General features: G+C 38.8%; 2 protein-coding genes and 1 long non-coding RNA gene across 4 annotated transcripts in view; all 3 read right to left on the bottom strand.

The window, feature by feature from the left end:
• The window catches only part of LOC308394299 (uncharacterized protein), a 1,060,216-nt gene that overhangs the window by 887,735 nt on the left and 150,315 nt on the right, over window positions 1–22,166 (bottom strand). The gene's annotated exons all lie outside the window — the stretch shown is intronic.
• LOC308394308 (uncharacterized protein) lies at window positions 1,630–4,238 on the bottom strand. 2 transcript variants are annotated; one of them, XR_013971163.1, is made up of 4 exons: window positions 4,164–4,238; window positions 3,343–3,460; window positions 3,061–3,229; window positions 1,630–2,549 (listed from the first exon to the last, which is right to left on the bottom strand). XR_013971163.1 is itself a non-coding variant. In XM_080878566.1 (3 exons), the coding sequence occupies exons 1-3, from the start codon at window positions 4,031–4,033 to the stop codon at window positions 2,450–2,452; spliced, it is 960 nt and encodes a 319-aa protein (XP_080734692.1). In that variant the 5' UTR covers window positions 4,034–4,125; the 3' UTR covers window positions 1,630–2,449. The 2 variants fall into 2 exon arrangements, 1 of the variants encoding a protein (XP_080734692.1); XM_080878566.1 differs by lacking the exon at window positions 4,164–4,238 and having other exon boundaries at window positions 3,343–4,125.
• On the bottom strand, window positions 14,618–19,962 carry LOC308394319. Its single transcript, XR_013971185.1, has 3 exons — window positions 19,637–19,962; window positions 16,410–16,467; window positions 14,618–16,215 (listed from the first exon to the last, which is right to left on the bottom strand). It is a non-coding gene; the product is annotated as an uncharacterized lncRNA (long non-coding RNA).

The raw sequence follows: 22,166 nt of genomic DNA on the forward strand, positions 1-22,166 counted from the left end.
ATTAGGTTAGATAAAATAAAACTTTATTAATCCCCCGGGTGGGTTCCTCCTTGGTTTTTACACAGCTGAATAAACATCAAACAGAAAACTGATTAAACAGAAGTATGAGACGGTCGAGAATTTACTCCAGTGTCCTGTTATATTGCAGATAGCAAGGAACAGACAGCCGAGTTTATTAAACTCCACCGAGACAGCGGTGACGCTAATCAGAAGGCTAGACCGTCCAATTTCCCCAGCCGTTTACTTCCGGCATACCCGACCTTCTGAGGACCCAGCCCACGTAGACCGCGAAGGCCGGGTCCTCGGGAGGATGCAGCCGATGAATTTGGACGTTTAGTTTTTAAAAATGTCGTGATAAGGGCGGGTCTTACTGTGAACCTGCGCGCTCATTGGCTAATAACTTGAGATTGACAAGCCGTTATCCAATGAGCGCGCGGCTTCTCCCAACATAAAGTAGTTTCCTTTGAAAAACCAAAGTCTGATTATTTTTGCCTCCACTGACGGAGCCTGTTGTTCCCGCCACAGAGACACAGTAATGTCAGAGCAGTGTTAACACTCAGCTGCCTCAGCACAGCTCTCACTCTCCTCCTGCTCTCTCAGCTAAACTCACTTCCTCTCTACTTACAGGAAACCAGCGCTCAGAGGAGCCGACCGGCCTCACGTTTCACCCACAGACACGAACAGTGTGGAATTATTTTATGTCATAAGAAGAAACATATTCATGTTAACACTCACCTGCCTCAGCACAGCTCTCACTCTCCTCCTGCTCTCTCAGCTAAACTTACTTCCTCTCTACTTACAGGAAACCAGCGCTCAGAGGAGCCGACCGGCCTCACGTTTCACCCACAGACACAAACAGCGTGGAATTATTTTATGTCATAAGAAGAAACATATTCATGTTAACGCTCGCCTGCATCAGCTCCACCTCACTTTCACTGCTCCTCCCTAAACACAGAGGATGCTGGGACTTGTAGTTTTTACCTTGTGTGATATTTATGGCTGTGACACTTGATCACAGCACGAAAACTTCCTGCAAACATGTCACAGGCGATAAAAGTTTCACATTAAAGGTGAAGTTATTTTTCTGTCTCATGTTCAATAAACAGTGAGCTGGGAAAACTGAAGAACAGACTTCAGACGTTCCCTGCAGAGTTTCTGCTGCTCGGTCGTCTGCATGTTGCTGAGACTGAGCTGATGATGAAGCTGTGATGGGTTTATGGCACGTTTGGTTCTGGAGAAGAGTTTTACTGCCGGTGCAGGTGAAATGATCAGAGGTTACAGCCTCTGGTTAAAGTGGAGGCAGCGATCAGGACAGCTGAGCAGCAGAGGTCTCGAGGGTCCTAAAGTGTAAAAGCATCAGTGTTAGTAACACAAAGATCACAGAATGGGATCATCCACACACTGTAAAAAAAAAAAACGTGCTGTTTTTACAGGAAAACCCTGGCAGCTGGGGTTACCAGGGACTTCCTGTAAAAACGCTTTACAGATGCAACTTGTAAATTGATTTACAGTGAATGAATCTCAGATTAAAACTGTTAAATCTACAGGAAAAAGAAGTTAATTTCACACATAGATGTGATATATAAATACACTATTTCCTGTATCTTTTACAAGTAATAAATGCTTTTTGTGGATCCATAAACTGCAAAATTAACAGGGAAATATCGTACAAAGAACTAATTTAAAATGGTAGAACTACGGTGAAACTGTGCATATTAAATGGAGCTGCTCTGTAAATTATACATAAAATCTATGCTGAATATTATATGTTTTAATGTAAAATTTTAACCATAACCCAGCAAATTTCTTACTGCTACGCCTACACCCAAACATGCAAAAATACACATGAGAAAACACAAGAGAGGAAAATATCACTTTTGGGAAATTTATTTTGCAGCCACATTAGCAAAATGACAGCAAATGGATCCATTTTTCCAACTAACACAATATGCAAGGCACACAGCAACTACACAATTCAATCAAAATATAGGCTATAAAAGCTGTGGAACATTCCTGCAAAGCAAGAACCATGTTCATGAAACAAGCATTTGTTAGACCCTCCACCAGAAAAAGTTAAATAACCTGTTAAGACTTTAAAACAAAAAACACATATTGTGCCAAAAATGATCATAATCACCGTGCAACGCAACACGCACCCTGCTGTCACCACAACCATGGCCCTGGTCAGAAAACATCAGCAAAACCACGTGGTGAAACAAACCTACACATGTGGTCTAGAAACACTGCAGTAGCAGCATGTTGTTTTTTTTCTTTTCTTATGTAAATAAAGAACATTCCTACAAAGAAAGAACATCTTCATGAATTGGCTTCATGCATTCGACCAGTAAAAGGTTCCAGTACACATTGTGGAACAAAATTAACAAAGTAAAACTAACAGTCCACAGAGAGTCAAGATTTAGGCTTAGCGCCACTCGTGGTCGGCGAGATCCTAAATCAGGGTGAGGACTCGAGGGTTCACACTGAGACGACGCTTTGAGTTTTTGTTCTCTACTTTGGTTCCTTTTTCTGGGTTTATGGAGAAGAAACACCTGTAGAATAACAATCATATAAAAGTTTATTAAGCATTTTTATAATTGATCAGTTAAAATACACATACAAAGTAAGTAAAAATTAAGTATATACATATATATACAGTCATGGCCATGACCACGTTCAAGACAAAGTATAACCAAAATGCTGTGGGGAAGTGAACAATGCATGGTCAAAAGTATTGGCACCCTTCACGAGTGTCTTCTGCAGTGATATGTCACACTTTAGCATTGTTAAAATCCAAAGCAAAGGTTATAGGTAGTCAGACGTCAGTTGACGCTTGGTCTAGCCCTGAGTCTCGGCCAGGCTTGGACCCAGATTCAGACTGTTAATGTATTTAAAAAAACCAAACAAACAAAAACAACAACAACAAAAAACAGAAAAAACAACTGAAACCGGCTCCAAAGCCGACCGAGACTCAGAGCCAGACCTGGACTCGAACCACATCAAAGCCAGACTCCAGATCCCAGAGTCTCAGTTATAAGAAATAACAAAGCCATATTTGTTCACCTCTGAAGAAACTCTAAAGTGGAAGCCAGCTCAGATGGATAATGGATGTTGAAATTGTAGTAGCTCCCGAACATGAGGCACAGTGCAGAAATGAAGGAGGATATGTTTGTGCTGACGAGGTGCCGATCAACACTCAGCATGTATCTTCTTGAGGAATAGCAGGACTGTCCTGTGAAGAAATTATTTAACAGGTTATATCAATAAACACGGCAGTCACATGACATTCTATAAAAAATGCACTTAAAAAAAAAAGAGAGAGAGAGAGCTATGAAACAGACTTACCACACATGATAATAGTGGGTGTCAGAGGCACTTGCTCCAGTTGTACCTCATCTGCCAGACATGTATCTTCAACACAGAGAAGCATGGACTCCTCCTTCTCTTCAAAGTAGCTGAGTAGCTGTTTAAGGTAAAAGAGACACATGTTTCTGAGATAAGAATGACTATCCTTCTCTGGCATATCACTGGCTGAACTAGCAGATGCCATGGTTTCATGTGTGTTTTCTGAATATTCTGTACTGTCATTTGGGGGCTGAGGACGAGATTCCTTGTACATGTCATCAATACCATCTGGGGAACAAGCTTTATGCTTCCTACACATGTGAGAAGTAAATGATGACTTTTTTGTAAACATATGCTTACAACCACTTACTGGACATGACACAGACCTGCCCCCTGCAATATGATCATTTAAGTGAGACACTAGCTCTTTCACTGTTTGAAAATGGCGGGCACATAATGAAACTGCACATTTTAAATCTGCAACAAGAGCTTTAGGAGTAGCTTGAAGTGCAGGTGCATTGTGCACACGATAAAAATGCCCCTTGAAAGCAGAGTACGTGGTGAATGTTTGGCTGCAATTGGCGCCAACACATTTAAAAATACAACAAGGCTCATTCTTATGCACTCTGCAATGTAGTACATAGCCTCTTAATGTGACCAATACCTTTTTACAAAAGACGCAGATGATCATTTTTAGTATTTCTAAAGTTTGCCTGTGCTTTTCAGCTGAACTAGCATGCTAGCGCTAGGTTATGAGCCTTGGTCTAAATATCAACTGGTGCTTTTATCTCGAAAAAACGTCGCCAAGATATTGAACTTACCGTGCAGACTTTCTGACGAACAAACACAGATCCTCAAAAAACACTTGAAATCGTATGTTTGTAATTTGTCCTAACAATGTAGTTGCTGAAAGTTCGATGTTTTCTTCTCCCGTCTTCTCTCTCGTGCTATAGCTAACGAGCCGTTAGCTATAGTCGTGAACTAGGCGCTCTTCTCCTCCCGCCCTCACGTCATTATCCAATCAGAGACGAGCTTCAGATGCACATTCAAAATTAGGCGCGCTCAGTGCAACTGTGAGTGGCCTGAAGTAGCTTACAGCTCTGTGGAGATGAGGCACCATAGAGATCCTATGGGAGGCACTGTAAGTTTGTTTAGCCTTTAATAATGAGACATTGCTGACCTAACCCAAAAAAGTATTCTAGTCTAAGTATCACATTGCAATTAAAAGAAACATAAAGAATACAAGCATTATGACAGAAGCATTACTTAGTCGTTAAATAATAATTTCTTATTGGTTACCCTACAATAGGCTGCAAATGATTTAAGAAAAAAACATGATGTAAACAATTTTAATTGTATATTTTTATATAGCCTATAAATGGAGAGGCAACCTCTCAGGTTCACAATGACATCTTCTGTGAAAACATTTTTATTAGTCCTATCCATGACTTTGCATCATTTCATGAATCATGTTAAAAGTAGGCCCAGTACATCCATGCAGTTGTAAAGTGACTTACATATACGTCATGTGTTTTTAAGAAAAACTGACTAAAACTGTGATTTTTACAGTATTTGCATGTCAAATTAACATGATTGTTTGGTTATGAGTATTACGGTGTTTCACTGTTTTTATTCACAGTATTTGTAGTTTTAACCAATAAATTTGATTATAATCACACATTCATGTTGTAAATATAACAGGAACATTCTGTTTAAAGGTTTACAATAATTCACTGTGATCGAAACAGGAAAGTTGTGTTTTGGGGTTTACTATACATTTCTGTAGGGGTTTTACATGGTTTTTATGTCAATTTCACTGCCCTTTTTTACAGTGCACAACACTAACATCTAAATCCACGGCAGGAACTCTTCCAGTGTCCTGAAAAATCTGTGTGCACGATGCTGAGATTAAAATCTGTCTGCTCATCTTAATGCAATATTGTGAAGTTACAATTCTTTTCTGTAAAAAGCATTTTCATTTTTGTATGTAAATAAATGTTGATGTTGTGCTTTGGGATCGTGTGCTTCAATTTTACTTATAATGTGCCAAATGACTGCAACAGGCGGCTTAAGGCGATGCCATCCAGAGTAAGGATCGTGTTAGCCACAGTGTTTCTAAGATTTTTACGCCCCGTTACAATAACCTCAGTTTTATCTGAACTTAGAAGCAGAAAATTAAAGCTCATTATGTGTCTAAGACGGCAGTTTAACCAATAAAAGCGGGTATCATATGCATAGCAGTGAAAATGTATGCTATGTCTTCTAAAGCACGTATAATGTAAACAGAACTGGTCTTTGCACAGAAGCCTGTGGAGCTTCATAATTAACCTCAGTGTGTGAAGAGGACTCTCCATTTAATAATAGCTGTAATAAAATGTTCTGGCCAACGGTGTTAAACGCTGCACTTGGGTCTAGCAGGGAAGATTTCAACTTTTCAATATGAATGAAGGCTGAAAACTGATTAGATTAATGTCTGATGATCTTTTCTGTGCTTCTTCAAGTTTGTAACACCGAACATATTAAAGGATGATATAAGGTTCACAGGAAGAGTTTAATTAGACACACATTTACTATTTTTCTTTATACTCTTTCTTTCTTGACATGTTTAATATGCTTACTATCAGAGGAGAAAATGAACCTTGTGTAGTTTAAAAACTTTTTATTTAATTAAACTGTAATGTTGTTGAACTCTGACGGACGTGTCTTTTAATCTTGTCAACAAATCCTTAATCACCTAAATGTGCCATTTATCATCTAGTAAAATGTTCCCTCTGCTTCTGTTGCACATCTCCCCCGACACTCTCTGCTTCACCAGCCCTGTGCAGCTGGTCCAATCGCTGCGTCCTTAAACTGGTGTGTTTAAATCTCTTTACCTCTGTTGTGAACTTCACACAAAGTTTGTGGTAACAAAATCAAACTGAGGAGGATCTCGTTTGAAAAACACACACTCGCGAGACAAAATAAAAACAGACTGCTCAAAGCAAAAGCAGAGCCCTCACAGCTGGTAGCACAAAACACAGTGACAACGTGCGTATCAGATACCCTCAGTGCCAAAAGCATAAATATGAAAACATGGGATCACCAAGAATACCCTAAAAATGGCATTGAGGGGGTGTTACAGTGAAATAAAATGAAACATTTTCATCTGAAAATGTTTCATTTTAGTAAAAACAATTCTCTGTAGTCAAGAACAACACCAACACAGAGAACAAGAAGAGGGGGTCGTTTTACTACACATCATAAAAACGCAATCATTCATCTTCCAACTGTATCTTTCTGTTCTGGATTTAGAATCATTGGTTGTTTACTGATCTGTACTTTGGGAGTCACACTGTTGTGATACTGGGGAGAAAAGGGTAAGGTTTGATAGACTAAACCATTACACACAAAACTTGAAAAACCTAAAGAGTGTGTGAGACTGCTAGCTGTGTCGTTCAGCAATAAACTCATCTATAAATGTGTTAGTAAAGAGTGACTTGTACTTCTGTCCCATTAAGCAACGGTTTAACAAATTTCACTGCAAACTATAAAAGTAATCTGGATTTAAATAGAACATAGTAGTGCAGGAAACACTAGTATAAGGTGTCTATGGAACAAATCTCCTTCAGCGTTCAAAATGACCAAAGTGAGGCCTACAGGTGTTTCTCTCAGTTGGTTGTGTTCAGGGAAAAAGCAGCTAAATACACTGAGACTGCTCCACATTGTTAGTGAGTTAACTCTGGATATCTGTAGGTTTGTCAAACTTGGAGTGAACAAAAGCAGAAAACAGTAAAAGATGCAGACAGTGAAAGTCTGGTTTATTTCATGAACACAATGAAACATTTTCGGCAAAGTAGCATACATGATAAATAGATACACATAACACGGACAGTGAGAAGTAAAACTCGTCGTCTTACCACATGTTATATTCTGTAAACTTAAAATAAACCACAGAAATGAGTGTTTTAAAGTCATTATTAAAAACAAGAGTCAACATTACTGAAGTGACACTTTAACGATGCTTCACATCACCGTGTTTATGATGATAAAACATGTTCTCTCGTTAGTAGATGTCTGCGCTGACACTTGTCATGAAAATGTCTAGAGCCAGGGTTCTTCTTCAATTCTCCAATCTCCAATAAAGAGGAATTCATCATCTGCAGTTCGTCAAAAAAAGTGCCATTAAAACAATTCAACAGATCCTCAAAGTTTGGATACAAACTGTTTTCATCTGTAGAGGTACACTTCATGCACTTATCAACATGCAGTTTAGAGGTTTGCATTAGAGTGCATTGGTGCTTGGGCATCTTTTATTCAGCACGGTTATACCATTGTGAATGTAGCTATATAAATAAATATGCTCAAGAGTCTATCATATGTTTGTCATGCAACTAAAAATTTGAAAATATATTTTTAAATCAGTAACTTTGCAAATTTAGAGGAACGGTGTCGCTGCAGCTCTCAGGATAGTCAGGCTTTTATTTATATTTGCATTCTGGTGTGTTAAAACTAGCAGCCTCTGTGTCCCGCTTGGATCATCATTCCGAAAATTCAGATATTTAAATAAAATGGTGAATTGGCTCGTGATGAGGAGCCACTTAGATCCGTAAAATGAGGTTTGATTAAATTAAACTCATGTGGATTCTACCTCTCTGCTGCTGTGTTCCAAACAAACGATGTTATCTACATGTCCAAACTGTGTGCTAAGTACCTCACACCGCTGTGTCTGGGATCCGAAAAAGTAAAAAGTTAAAACGCTATACCTTGCGGTAGTTGTGAAGTGCTGAGGAAAAATACAGGGTTTCTGATTAGGGTGTTTTTATATAGGTGGACTTGGTTTCAGTTGGGCTCTGAGATGTAGAGATAAAAGAGTAGGATGTAAAGAAGAAAGGTGGGAAGCCTATGGAGGTTCAGTTGGTCTGTAGAAAGTGTAATTGACAGATAAAAGAGCAGTTTGTAATGAAAAAAGGTGGAAACTATAGAGGTACAGTTAGTCAGTAGGAGGTGTAATTGTCTGCCTGCAGAGATAAAGGTGTGGGGTGTAAGAAAAGGTGTAAAACCTTTGGAGGTTCAGGTGGACATGGTTTCAGTTGACCTCTGACATGATAAGATAAGATAAACTGTTTGTAATGAAAAAGGTGGAAAAACTATGGAACTACAGTTGGGATGTGTGAGTGCTGGGATGCTCTTGATAAAGGGAGCCTCTTTTATTGTTTTATGACTTCTTTTGCTGACTGTTGGGGGCCTAACTGTAACCCACTCTGTCTAACTGTTGCAGAGTGTGACTAGTTAAGAATCTGTAGTTTTTAGAAGTAACACCAGAAAAGTTTATTTCTAAAGGAATACCTGTTGTTGTTTGTGGTGCTCTATTTAAAACTATTAGCCTCTGTGTCTTTTCGGAGCGCTAAAGAAAAAGTCAAATGCTCCTAAAGTAGATAAATCATCTATGTGTAATCAACAAGTCTTACTGTTGCAGTGTGTTTGTGACTAGTAGATAATTATAGGGCTAGTTGCATTAAAGGAACATTGGGGGTTGATACAGTGCTAGTGTGGCTAGGTGTGAATATGTGCTTTTAGAAGTATCACAGTTTGATTTCTAAAGGGATACATGTTGTTTGTGCTATTCTGTTTAAAAACTATTAGCCTGTGAAACTATTAGTGAAATCAAAAAAAGTGTAGGTATTACTACTAATGGGAACTGAAGCAGTTGTAGGAATTGAAATTGATACTCAGCCCTAATCACATTGTCTCCTGTTATTTTTCTTGCAAACCAGGCGAAACAGGATTTAATGATAACATGCAGCAAAACTGAATCCTAAATCATCAAAGCAGCCGTAACAATGACACAAACAACATGTTTAATCAGTAAAAAATATTGCGAAATAAAGAAATCACAGGATAAAATGATTAATTAGGCAAGTTTTTCTTTATTTAAAATGTTTTCTTTAAAATATTTTGTATTAATCACATTACAATCGAACAAAAAAGGGAAAAACTAACATTTTAAAGGTGTTATTCAGTTTTTCCTCCTGCAAATCTTTAGATCTTTTTTAGAAAAGCAAAGTCTTGATGAACCTGCATGAGTGCTCACTGTGTATGTTAACAATGATCAGATGAGTTTCTTTTTTGTTCATTTAAACCTGTTTTATATTTAGTTTTTTTCTAATTTGACTCGATTCACAGAAGATGAAGCATTTGAACTGAAGTTAAAACTAGAATTTCTTAGAGAGACTCCGCCTGAAAGAGTGAAACCCGCATGTGAGATTTTGTGGCCTCTGTGTGACTGTTGGTGGGTCAAAAAGGTTTCAGCTGCACAGCCAGACGTTATTGAGCGAGCCACCGGTTGAGAGGCACACTTCTCGCAGCTCCTTCCTTTCGTCAGACTTTAAAAGAAACATTTATAGGGTTTAGAGATATTAATATTGATACCACCTCTGGAGAGGTTACGGTGTTGTGCCAAAAAGTGATTTCCAATGTTTCTGTGTATTTTTTATGTGTAATATCTTTACGTACGTTGGTAAATAGACTTCGGTTGTCAGGTTAAGGCTGTGTGCAGGCAAGAGTGGAAGTAGAAGGACCCAAAGTGCAGACACTCGGAGGCGGAAAGTAACTCAAAACTCAGCTTTTATTGCTGGATGGCAAAAAGTGGCAAAACGTAACAAAAATCCAAATAACGTTACATGACCAGGCAGCCAGAACACACAGCATAAATGAAAGCCGATCACGACACCGACACAAAGACACACAGGGCTTAAATACACAGAGGGAGCAATCAGGGAATGGGTAACAGGAGGGAAACACAGCTGGGGCAAATCAGGCCTAACGAGACAAGGGGAAGCAAAACCAGACACATTAACATCAGGCATGGACTTTCAAAGTAAAACAGGAAACATAACACAGACTCAGGCAGGCTCTATAACAAAGGGAACAGAGACGTGGGACCAGGGCAGACACAGACACTGGCTGTATCCCAATTCAGGATCTGCAGCCTTAAAGTACGCAGCCTCAACGATCCTCAAGGGCCGCGTACTCAAAGACCGCTAAGGCCGGAAGTGCGAGGCTTGTGAAATGGGACGGTCTAGCCTCCGTTGCGCTGCCCAGGTTGCCTAGCAACCATGATACTAACAGCTGGAAACGTGTCTTACAGCTTTGTTTGACAGAAATGAAGGAGAAAATCTTTTGTGCATTTGTTTGTTTGTTTCTACATGAGCTTTGATCATTCTCTGTAAGATTGAGCTCAGCTATTGAACGGCGTATATTTGAAAGTAAAGGCTTTAAAACCAAGTTAGTACAAACGTCACTAATGTCACATAACTTTGCCGACATGTGGCCAACAGTAATGTTTTAATGTTCTTCGTTATTAAACATTTGCACATAAATAAGTGACATAATATTCAGTACTTACTTAAAGTTTACTCTTCGGGCGCCCCTCATCCGCTGTTTTATTTCGGCAAAATTATCCACACCCACCGCCGCGCTATGCATTCTGGGATATGTTGGGCCACGAAGTCTACACTGCCACGTCCTTAAAATTCAGGGAAATGAAGGACGCATTTGGGGGCCGCATTTCGAGCAGCCTTCGAATTGGGACAGCCTTTGTCGCGTCGCTCTGACGTAATCGGCCTTAAAATGCGGCCCTTAAGGCTGCAGACCCTGAATTGGGATACAGCCACTGACTGGACGTGGGGATACAGCAGATAGGGGAGACAGCAACTATGGAACACAGACAGAAAACCAGAACACTAAAACTCTAACCAAACCCCACCCAGACAACCTAAACTAAGAATAATCCTAAAACCCATAAAGCAAAGCTAGAATATAATGAAATAACAAAATCAAAGAACCAAAAACACAAAACACTGGGTCAACGACCCAGGGACCCTAACATCGGTGAACAGGGTTTACAAAGAGGTTTTATATAGAATTAAAAAGAAATCTGTGTTTCAAGTGTCTTTACAACTCTGTGTTATTGTATTTACATTATAACCAATCCGCTCCTTTATCCCCACTTAAAATATTTTTACTGAACTATTGTAATATTTGCTGCCATTGCTGCTGTCCTCTTGGCCAACTTACTCTTACAAAAGACATTTTTAATGTTAATGAGATTTTTTTTAACTACATAAATAAAGGTTATATAAAAGTCGCTGCCAAAAACTGATCGCGGCTTCTACCTTGTTACACGAATGTTGTTTGTGGCTCAAGATGACTTTATGTCATCCATGAGGGAAGCATTTGACATATGTTTCACATATTATAGCCCAACAAGTTACTTATAGCAGTTTAAATACGAGCAATCACTTTTTGGCAAATACCGGAAATCAGTTTTTGGCAGACAATCACTTTTTGGCACAACACCGGTGTCTAGCAGGTTTTATATTTTAGAAAGTTTAAAGCTCAGCTTAATAGAAATAGTGTGGTCGTGAGTTTTGCATAAACAAATTTGTGCAAACCTCAATGAAGTGAAGCAACATTATAAAGAAGAGTGAGCCTAAATGACTCCCCAATGATGTGAGAGACTGATAGTCATACAGAAAACAATGACTTTGAGCTGTTGCTGCTAAACGTGCTTCTACAAGCAACTGAATCTTGGAGTGTACTTTGGTTTGTCTGCTCATAAATTGGTGGTTCATGATGATAAATGAACTTCTGAACTGGTTTAACATCAGTGCAGTGGCTGGTCCATTCCTTGATGTATATGTCAACGTTCAAAATGAGCCATTTAAATCAGCTGTGTTGGATCAAGGACACATCTAAACCCTGCAGGACAGCGGCCCCGAGGCCTGGAGTTCCCACCCTCAGTGCAGTGGAAATAGTCTCGTGCCAGTCTTGGTGCTGCCTTTGAGTCTATATTGCCGAACACTGTGTGCACACATTTTTTTCAGTATGTTAGGACAGAAAGGATTCTGTTGTGGATTTATGATCATCTCACGTGTGTCCATCTTTCAAACTCTTAGATTGTGTAGACATTAATGCAGCTGTCAGACTGTAGGCCAGTTTCTTTGCACTGTAAGCATTGATTGGATGCTACTGTAGCAATCAGTGCTTACACAAAACGTCCCTGCGTAAACCCTCAGACACACAACAAACAGATCAATAGTATCTGAAATTCAGAGTACGGATCTTTTTACACATTTCTCACAGAAAATCACCTAAATCGCTTTCGTGTGAGATGCACATCATGTTTGCCTCATAAAGACTTGCCCTGTATGTATTCATTTCTTTTGACTTTCACGTGGAATTGTCACCTAATATAACAGGTCCATCAGTAAATGGTGTCTATCTTCAGTTTCTGTCTCCTAGACTTTGTCCCTGTCAGGTTACAGCTGAATAGATAGTCATATCATGCAGAGACTGCATCGTACTATAATGCTCGTATGATCGCGTTTGTCATAAGTGGACTGGTCTTGTTGAAACTTTGCAGAAACCTTGCCCAGTAAACTGTGAGTGCTAACATTTCTATGGCATATGCAAATACTTTAGACAAATCCCACAGTTGTCTATATTTGTATATTTGACAGTTTAATGAAGCATTTAGAAATCAAAGGTCAGATTAAAATGCTGGATCACAATAGAATGTGATATCACACAATACAATATTTTTAATATCACACACAGCATGAAAGTTTGCTAGTGTATATTATAAAAATATTACAGTATGTTGGTATAACTTTATCCCCTCCTAGTTTTTAAGATACAAATTTTGGCCCACACTGATTTGTGATCATATTCCTCTGTCCACTAAATGAAGATGGAGGCTCTGCTCTTTATTTCTGTGTTTCTCTGGAGAATCCTGGTAACATGATGGCTTTCTGTCTCTAAACACACACGAGCTTAACTCCGAATGAACATGATCAGAGTTCATTGAACCAACTCTGATCAGTCTTTTCTAAGGGTTTCAAGCCTTTCTTGTTCGAGCCTCTCTTTGTTGTTGCTACAGTTATGTGTAATTATTAATAGTATTGCAGATGTTAGCCTCTGCCTGCAGTGTTGATGTGGGTAAAGGCTTTAACCATGGATTAGCGGCAGGTCCCAGCTTGTAAATTGTGGAGCATTAATGCCCACTCCAGCTCCTATAACCAAATATAAACAGTTGGGATGAGAGTTAGCTCAAGCCACTACAACAGCCAGCAAGAATGATCTGTTCATGCTAGCATTAACAGTGCCTATACACATAGCGACACACGGGGGAGGGGCCTAACTAATAACCAAGATGACTACAGGCTTGGAGGTGCTAAAAGTCAGATATACCAGGAGCAGTTTGGGCTTTAGAACAAATTTTGTGTAATTATAACAATATGTAATTTAGGACCTGGTTACATATGATGCTGCTGATTTTTTAAATCTAATTTTTACGTTGCATTAATTTCTTTTTGTCAGACAGGGAATCAAACAAGTTCTGTTTTCTCGAATGAATCCCACTGTTATTTGTTTGTCCTACCAACAGGGATGTTTACATGGTATTCATGACTGCTGCACCTGATGACTTTCACAGCTTGAGGACTGCAAACATTTCCCAACAAGACATGAGTGGTGGGGTGATCGTTGGTATTCCTGATCAGGTGAGGATCTGTTCCCATCAAACCACCAAAACCAGTTGTTCAGGATGTTTACAGGATGAAGAATCCCCAGTTATTCTTTGTGGTTGGAATGTGCCTACATATGGCTGTGTGGGATTCTGGCTTACTTTAGGGTCGGAGCAGTTGGTATGTGGAGAAAATACTGACACAGTCAGAGTGGGCAAACCAGCAATAGGCTTGTTGTCATACCTGGAAGTCTGAAAGCTCCCGATGCTGGATGGTCTTTCTAGTTTTTAATGACAGGTCGTCTAACAAAGCTTCCATGAGGTGCTATAATGGAGACTGTCCTTTTCAACGAGTTTCTCATGTCTTATCCTACTTTTTTCTTTTTTTAATTAACAGGAGGGAGAATTTGAAATCCTCTATATTGACATGATTACATTTCTTCTATTAAATGAGAAGTACATTTTGAACACAGTACAGTGAACACAATATCCAAGAAGCTAAATCTGGTGAAATGTTTCTTTAGCTGTCAGCCTGAAAGCCTGATTGGGGTATTTTTGTCACCTTGCATGCGGGGTGACAACAGCAACACAAAAGGGTAATTATATTCCATTAAATCTGAGCCATATTATATTCAGTATATTTATTTTAATTTCAGTAAATGTTTTTATTTAAATGACATGTTTCAGTGAGATAAATGTGTTATTTCAAGGTCGTTGCATCATTTTTGCAATATATATATATATATATATATATATATATATATATATATATATATATATATATATATATATATATATATATATATATAATCCACATAATTTCCTTAGGGATTATTAAAGTAATCTGATTCTGATTATTCACTTTAAATATGAATACCACACCAGACAGCTCATATTATTCAGAAGGCACCTTTATTGCTTCAATGCAAATTAGAAGGTGATTAACAGCCAGATGCTGCTAATCCACTGCATTTGAATAATTGCTCATCAGCATATGTGAGCAGCTCTATAAAAGCAAACATTTTGGCAGTTTTCTGGTCTGGAGTATTCAGGTGTTTGTTAACACAATGTCATAATGTTCCCAGGAACTGATGACCCAGAAAATTCACCCCAGGGTCAAACTGTGCAGTGGTCAGAAAAAGCTCAAAAATCCAGAAGCTACATCTCAGACTCTACAGGCCTCAGTAAGCAAGTTAAATGTTAGAGGCCATGACAATTAGAAAAAGTTTGAATAAGTGTGGCTTGTTTGGAAGGGTTGCAAGGAGAAAGTCTCTGCTCTCTAAAAACAGCATGACAGCATGGCTGCAAGTTTAGTAGCAAATTTGCAAAGCATAACAGCACAAACACCGCATACCAGCTGTTAGCATGGTGGTGAAGGGGTGATGATTTGAGCTTGTCTTGCAGCTACAGAACCTGGGCCCTTGCAGTCATTGAGTTTTCCATGAATTCCCTTGTATACCAAGTAGTCTACAGTCAAAACTGAGTTTTGGTAATGCAGCAGGACAAAGATCCCAAGCACATCAGCAGAGCTACAACAGAATCAAGGTGTTGCAATGACCAGGTCACAGTCCACACCTCAACCGGAAAAACAGTGCTGGGAACTTAAGAGGGCTTTACATAAACAATACCACAAACCTCAATGAACTGACGAAACGATGTAAAGAAACGTCAGGCGAATGGAGACTAAGAGTCATACAGAAACAATTTGGTGACGCTACTGCTGCTAAAAGGTGGCTCTGCAAGCTACTCACTCATGTACAGTGCTTAGTTTTTCAGAGTACTCTATAGATTCCCATGAAAACACTCTTTTCCACATGACTGTATGTCAGATAAAAGAGATACGATCTGTGAAGAGGATTCTGAGAAGAGAAAACATCTGGGGACCTGTCCCGAAAAGTTCATTTTGTTCATCTGGGCGTAGAGTTTTCAGTAGCAGGAACGCTCTGTCACTCATCCGAGTTCGACTTCAGACTTCTTCTGTCTCGGCTCAGTGCAGGTTTCCCCAACCTTTGTTTGAATTTAGACTTTACATGTTGTCCAGTTTCAGGCAAGGGAACTGAAAAGTGTGCTGAGGATAAATGATAAATTAGGCAGATGTAAATGAACAACAGCTGCAGGCTGGTGGCTCTGACATCACACCTGATGGACACCTAGAAGGCTAGATTCAATTGTTTTGGAGTTTCTGAAGACCGTCTATGACTCTGGGGTGACATCAATCATCTTTTATGGTGTGTTCTGCTGGGACAGCTGGGGCTTCCCTCTTTCGCCTGCTGGGATGGGCACGCACACGTCGCTGAGATGTGTGGTCTCAGGTAACTGGTACTGCTGGAGGCTGCAGGTGACATAGTCATACTATACCAGTGTAATAACTGAAATAACACAAATAGAAATGAATAAATAAACAGATAACATAGTCACATGAACAAGAGGAGCCTATAGAGATTCTAAGTAGCTGATCTTGCAAAAGCAAAATGTGTTCTGCACCACAATGCATTCAGGTCACAATTCTGATTGCAAAAGCTGGCAGATAGGACAGGATATTAAAAATAAAACAAAAACCCACCTCCCACCACATGCAGGTCATCCTAGCAGCACTGAGCAGCTCCTACAGTGACACGCTGCTGCAACAACAGTGTGCGAGGAGAAATTTCAGATATCTTTCCAGCTGCTGTCAGACTCTACAATAGAGTCTTAGTGCCCACTTTAAAATTAGGTGTATACAACATCAGGGGAATAACAACACGTGATATATTACACCGTGCCATTATTTACTTAACAAAAACTAAGCCAAAAGGCCGTTTCTGTACTTTTTTCACAAATGTCAATATTTTATTAATTTACTTATTTTTAAAACATGTGGTTTATTGAATTGAAAAAAAAAATAGCTGCAATTGTTGTAACGCGAGCTATGAAAGACAACCTGCATCTGCAGCTGTGGTCACTGGTCCTCACATCATGTTTGCAGCATGTTCTGAACCACAAACAGAGCAGTGCTAACTGGTGGGCTGGTGATGTAGACACTGATGCTAGTTAATTTAAGGTGGGGCTGCTGAAATGTTTAAAAGCTGAAGCCCCCAAAGTTTTACTTGTCTGTGACACAAATGAGCTCCAACCTGCTCAGGTAGAATTTAACAACAGCTGAGCTGCACTAGACCTGGTCTCTGCTCATCTTGACTCCTCGTTTGGTAAGAACTTTTTATTTGTATATTTAAAATCTTTTATAGACAACAGGCTTATTTTGAATAACTCGATCTCCTGCCACACTTATACTCACATTCACTAACCAGATATGGGCTTTAAAACATGCATCATCTGGGTTCTGTGACCATGAATATCGTGAATAAGAAATGTGCATGCACAGGCAGAGGCCTATCTTTTTTTATTTATGTTCAAATAATGTTCAATTTTAATTCCCCCTTTAGAGCATTTCATTTACTGAAGACATCTTCACCATCCGCTGTTCCAGACGACTGACTCGTGCCTGAACTCCTGCAGGTTAATCAACCAACCACTGATCAGTAAAGCAAAAAGTACGGTAAGTGTCCTCAGTTGGAAAAGTTTGCTTAAAAGTTTCACATCTTTATAATATAAATAATTATATTTAGCAAGAATGTTGTCATGACTGAGTGCAATGACCGTTTCCCTCTGTAAGGTTCAATGTGTGGATGCAAGTAGAGAAGTTGTCTTTAGATACACCTCATGAATAGGGGTGGGTTTTTATAATCGATTTATCGATTAAAATCGATTCTGGCTTGGATAACGTGAAATCAATCCATTAAAATCCTGAATTGATTTTTTTTAATATAAATTTATTTTGCCCAAAATGCCAGAATCTCTGGTGAAAGATCACAAACTTTCAACAACCACCAAACAGCTAAGACAGTAAATGAGAGCAGGAACACGGATTCTGCACAAAGACTTAAACACACAGCGCGGAGCGCGGATCAGAATCAGTTAGATGTCGCCTTTCTCACAGTCGGGGCTGAAAGCCGACAGCTCGCTGATTCTGATTTGTCGGCGGGTCCGCGCTTTGTGTTCACGCCCTTTTTGCGCTGATCATAAAGCTGTTAGTTTGATCTCTCTCCAAACAACATTGACTGAACCAGCAGCAAACGAAGCAGCAAACTACGCTTCACATAAACATCGTCATGAATTCACTCTGACTTTTGCTGTTTTGCTTCCACCACGATGCACAGCTCTCTCTCTCTGTCTGTCTGTTGTCTTGCTTGTTACACAGAAGTCTACCGTTGTTTACAGGCTGTCAGCTGCTGTTTTACTTACTTCCGAAAAGAAAACCCAATTTCTGCCGTTCAATACTAAACAAATGTAAACTTTTTAAAATTATGCAAAATGCAAAACGCTTAGCCGTGTCTCTAATAAAACCGCGGTAATGTCAGAGGTAACGTTCATATGTTGATTAATGGTTTTCTTTCATTTTTGATGTACTGCAGAATATTTTTATAAAATCCCAGAACAGTAAAACCACCTTCATGTTTTTCTGTGTTTTATCTTCAGCTACTTTGACACAAAGGCATCTGCTGTGACGCTCACACCTCTGATAACGTCTTGTGTGTGTCAGCTTCCTTTTTATAGATACAATAAAATGTACTGTACTGATCTGAATTATAATATTTCTGACTGTCCAAATTTCCCAGATTCAAATCGAATCGAATCGTGGATCGAACTGATTCGGTACCTTGTGAATTGGAAGCGAATCGATTCTAGAAATCAGTGACGATACCCTGCCCTACTCATGAACTCATCAACTGAGAGTTAAAAAAATCATCAAATTTATTTAAATGACTTGTTGTTAATTTCCACTACTTTACATAAAAACTTCTGTCACATGGTAAATGGCCTGTATTTGTATAGCGCTTTTACTAGTCCCCCCTAGGGACCCCAAAGCGCTTTACACACCCAGTCATTCACACACTGGTGGAGGCAGCTACAGTTGTAGCCACAGCTGCCTTGGGGCAGACTGACAGAAGCGAGGCTGCCATATCGCGCCATCGACCCTTCTAGCCAACACCAGTAGGTGAAGTGTCTTGCCCAAGGACACAACAACCGAGACTGTCCGAGCCGGGGCTCGAACCGGCAACTTTCAGATTACAAGGCGAACTCCCAACTCTTGAGCCACGATCACCACAAATGAGCTGCTATGCAGGCATATTCAAATATTTCTAAGATTATAAGGTCTTACCAGCAAACTCCACAATTTTATTTGTGTCTTCGTGAAAAAAGTCAAGTTTAATCTTGTGAATGTAAAAAATTATTAGGTAAAGCAGCCCCTTCATAATGTCTACATGCTACCAAATGTATGTAAATGATTACAATTTCCTGTTTTAAAAAAATCAAGTAATACTTTTAAAAATTACACAATATTATTGTTCAACATGTCCTCCGTGCCTCTCTGAAAAGTTTCAAAATATTTACTAAAGTAAAAATTAGACTGGTTTTGATATTGAATTTTTGGAAGCTGTTATATTGATATTGATTTTTTATTTTTATTTTATTTTATCATTTAATGATTTTAAAAGTCATCATTAAAAGGAATAAGAAAGTAATGACACATGTTTTTAGTTAGTTTCATTTACTTTAATTATTATTTTTTAAATGATCCTTGGCGCATATATTCCTTTCAGGCACTCTCCAATAACCTGCGGTCTTTACAGTGAAGACACGCAAACATCAACCTGGAACATAACTGTATGAAAATATATGATCCGTATTCGTCTTAGTTCATAGTTACACTGTTTAAAATAGAATATTAAACCAAACAGCGGTAATTACCTGTCCAGCAGAGATTCGCTAGCTCTTGTTTCATTTCAAGCTCAGTTAAATTATTTCTTTCTGCTTTTCCTCATCAGCGATCTTCCGTCTTTTCTTTTCGACTTGTCTCTCAGTCCGCGCTTCCTGCTCAAGTAAGTCAGCCCCCTCCTCTGGCGCGCATGCTCTGCAGCGCATACCCGACGGGGTCTGCGCAGCGCGTGCACCACAGGTGTGGAGAAGTACTGATTAGTGCTCCAGTTTCAACATAAACGCTTCCAGAAAGCGAAACATGCTCCTTTTCAGACTAAAATATCAACGTTTCAAACCATACTCCAGGGTTTTTAGTTCACCGTTTACGAGGTTTAACAAGAAAATAAAAGACAAATCTGAATGTTTGAAAATGATTTGAAAAAATTCTGTAAAGAATGGATCAGAAATACTAAAATTATCCTTTTACTTAAATTTAGTTGCTTTATTCATTTGTTACATAAGTTAAACAAACTTATGTGGGTTTCTATATAAGTCAATAAAGAAACAAGAACAAACTGAGAGGTTCTGGAAGCGTGGAGTTCAGTTTGCAAATTTATCTAATGCAAAAAACATCTATGAATAAAACTTTTTTATTATTATTATTATTATTTTTTATTTTTTTTTAATTTTGAATAAATGAATAAAACTTTGTTGGCCAGCAACTTTTCAAAAAGACAAAAAAGAGAAAAGCTGGTCATAAAAAGAAGCTATTATCTGGGGGGAAATAATCATTTGATCCTCTGCTGAATTTGTAAGTTTGTTCACTTATATTAAATAATCAGTCTCTAATTTTTTTTTTAAAGTATTTTCATTTTGATGTAATGAGACAGAATATCAACCAAAATTGAATAAAAAATGTATTTGCTAAAATAAATGAATTGATTTATATGTCACTGAGTGAAGTAAGTATTTGATCTCAAACACAACTTAGTACTTGGTGGAGAAACCTTTATTGCCTAGCACTGCGGTAATATGTTTCTTGTAGTTGGTCACTGGGTTTGCTCACATCTCAGGAGGGATTTTTTTCCACTCCTCCTTCCACAAACTCTCTAAATTCTTTCGATTTCTTTGCTGCTGTTTGGTAACTTTAAGCTTCAGCTCCCTCCACAGATTTTCTTCAGGACTGAGGTTTGGAGACTGCCTTAGCCCCACTCCATGTCCTTGTGCTTCTTCTTTAGCCACACCTTTGTTGCATCAGTGGTATGTTTTAGGCCATTGTCATGCTGGAAGACCCATCGATGACACATCTTCAGTCTTTTGCCTGAGAGAAAGTGGTTCTTGTCCAAGATTTTGCAGTACATGGCTCCATCTACTGGCCGCCTCAGTGTGGTGAAGTCGTCTTGTATCCTTGGCAGAAAAACAGCCCCACAGTATAATGTTTCCACTTCTGTGCTTGACAGTGGGGATGATGTTCTGTGGGTTACACTCAGCATTTCTCTTCCTCCAAACAAAGTGGGCTCAGTTCATGCCACAGAACGCTTGTTGGGTTGTCGAGGATCAAAAACTTACTTCACTCAATTATATGCAAATCAGTGAAAAGAAATCATGTATTGTGTTTTTTTTCTGTTGGTGTTCATGTCTCTCTCCAGTAAAATAAAACATCCACAAAAAATAGAGACTGTTCATTTCTTCATAAGGGAACAAATTTACAAATTCAGCAGGGGATCAAATACTTACTTCTGCCACTACAGTGATGACGCTTTTGTTGCATTAAATTCTTGATCTGGAAAATGTTCCTGTTTTTCTCTCTCCAGGAAACAATGAGGATCATGTTTACCTGTTTGCTGCTTGTGCTGCCCTTTGTTACTGGACTCTCAAAACCAGCCAATCTTCAACCCAACCGAATTGAGAAGCGACTGAATGAAACAAATTATGAAAAGTTTAGACGACAGCATGTAGATGCCAAGATGAGCGTGAAAAAATGTGATACAGAAATGAAAAAAAAGAAAATATATGCTGATCGAAACAAATGTAAGGATGTTAACACATTCATCCTCAGTGATTACAAACAGGTCAAAGCCATTTGTAACGGTCAAGGAAGATATGATCAGACGAATGGCACGACAAAGAGTGTAGCAAAGTTTCGCATTGTTAGATGTGACCTAAAGAACAATGGAGCCAGGAAACCCAAATGTCAGTATAAAGGCACACTTCTCACTAACAGAATAGTTGTGGTCAAATGTGAAGGAAAGTTACCTGTGCACTATTGTGGTGATGAAATGACCTTTGAATCCAATAATGCAACTATAGGAAAAATCCCCATGCGCTCTACTTCTGTACCCACAAATTTACATTTCTGAGATAACAAAAGAGCAACATTTATCATCAGCTCTAACTAAACGTCGCTGGAAACGTCTTCTTCATTATAAGTTTTTATTTGAGTCTGTCTTAGCAATAAGTATATACATTTTTTAACATGTGATCAACCTCTATTTCTTCACACGTTACATGAAATAACACAAAACTATTATTTCCTTCTGATGAGGGAATTTTATATTCATCCCACCAATACCGACATATT

The sequence above is a fragment of the Rhamphochromis sp. 'chilingali' genome, assembly GCF_963969265.1.
Source record: "Rhamphochromis sp. 'chilingali' genome assembly, chromosome: 3".
Lineage (NCBI taxonomy): Eukaryota > Metazoa > Chordata > Actinopteri > Cichliformes > Cichlidae > Rhamphochromis > Rhamphochromis sp. 'chilingali'.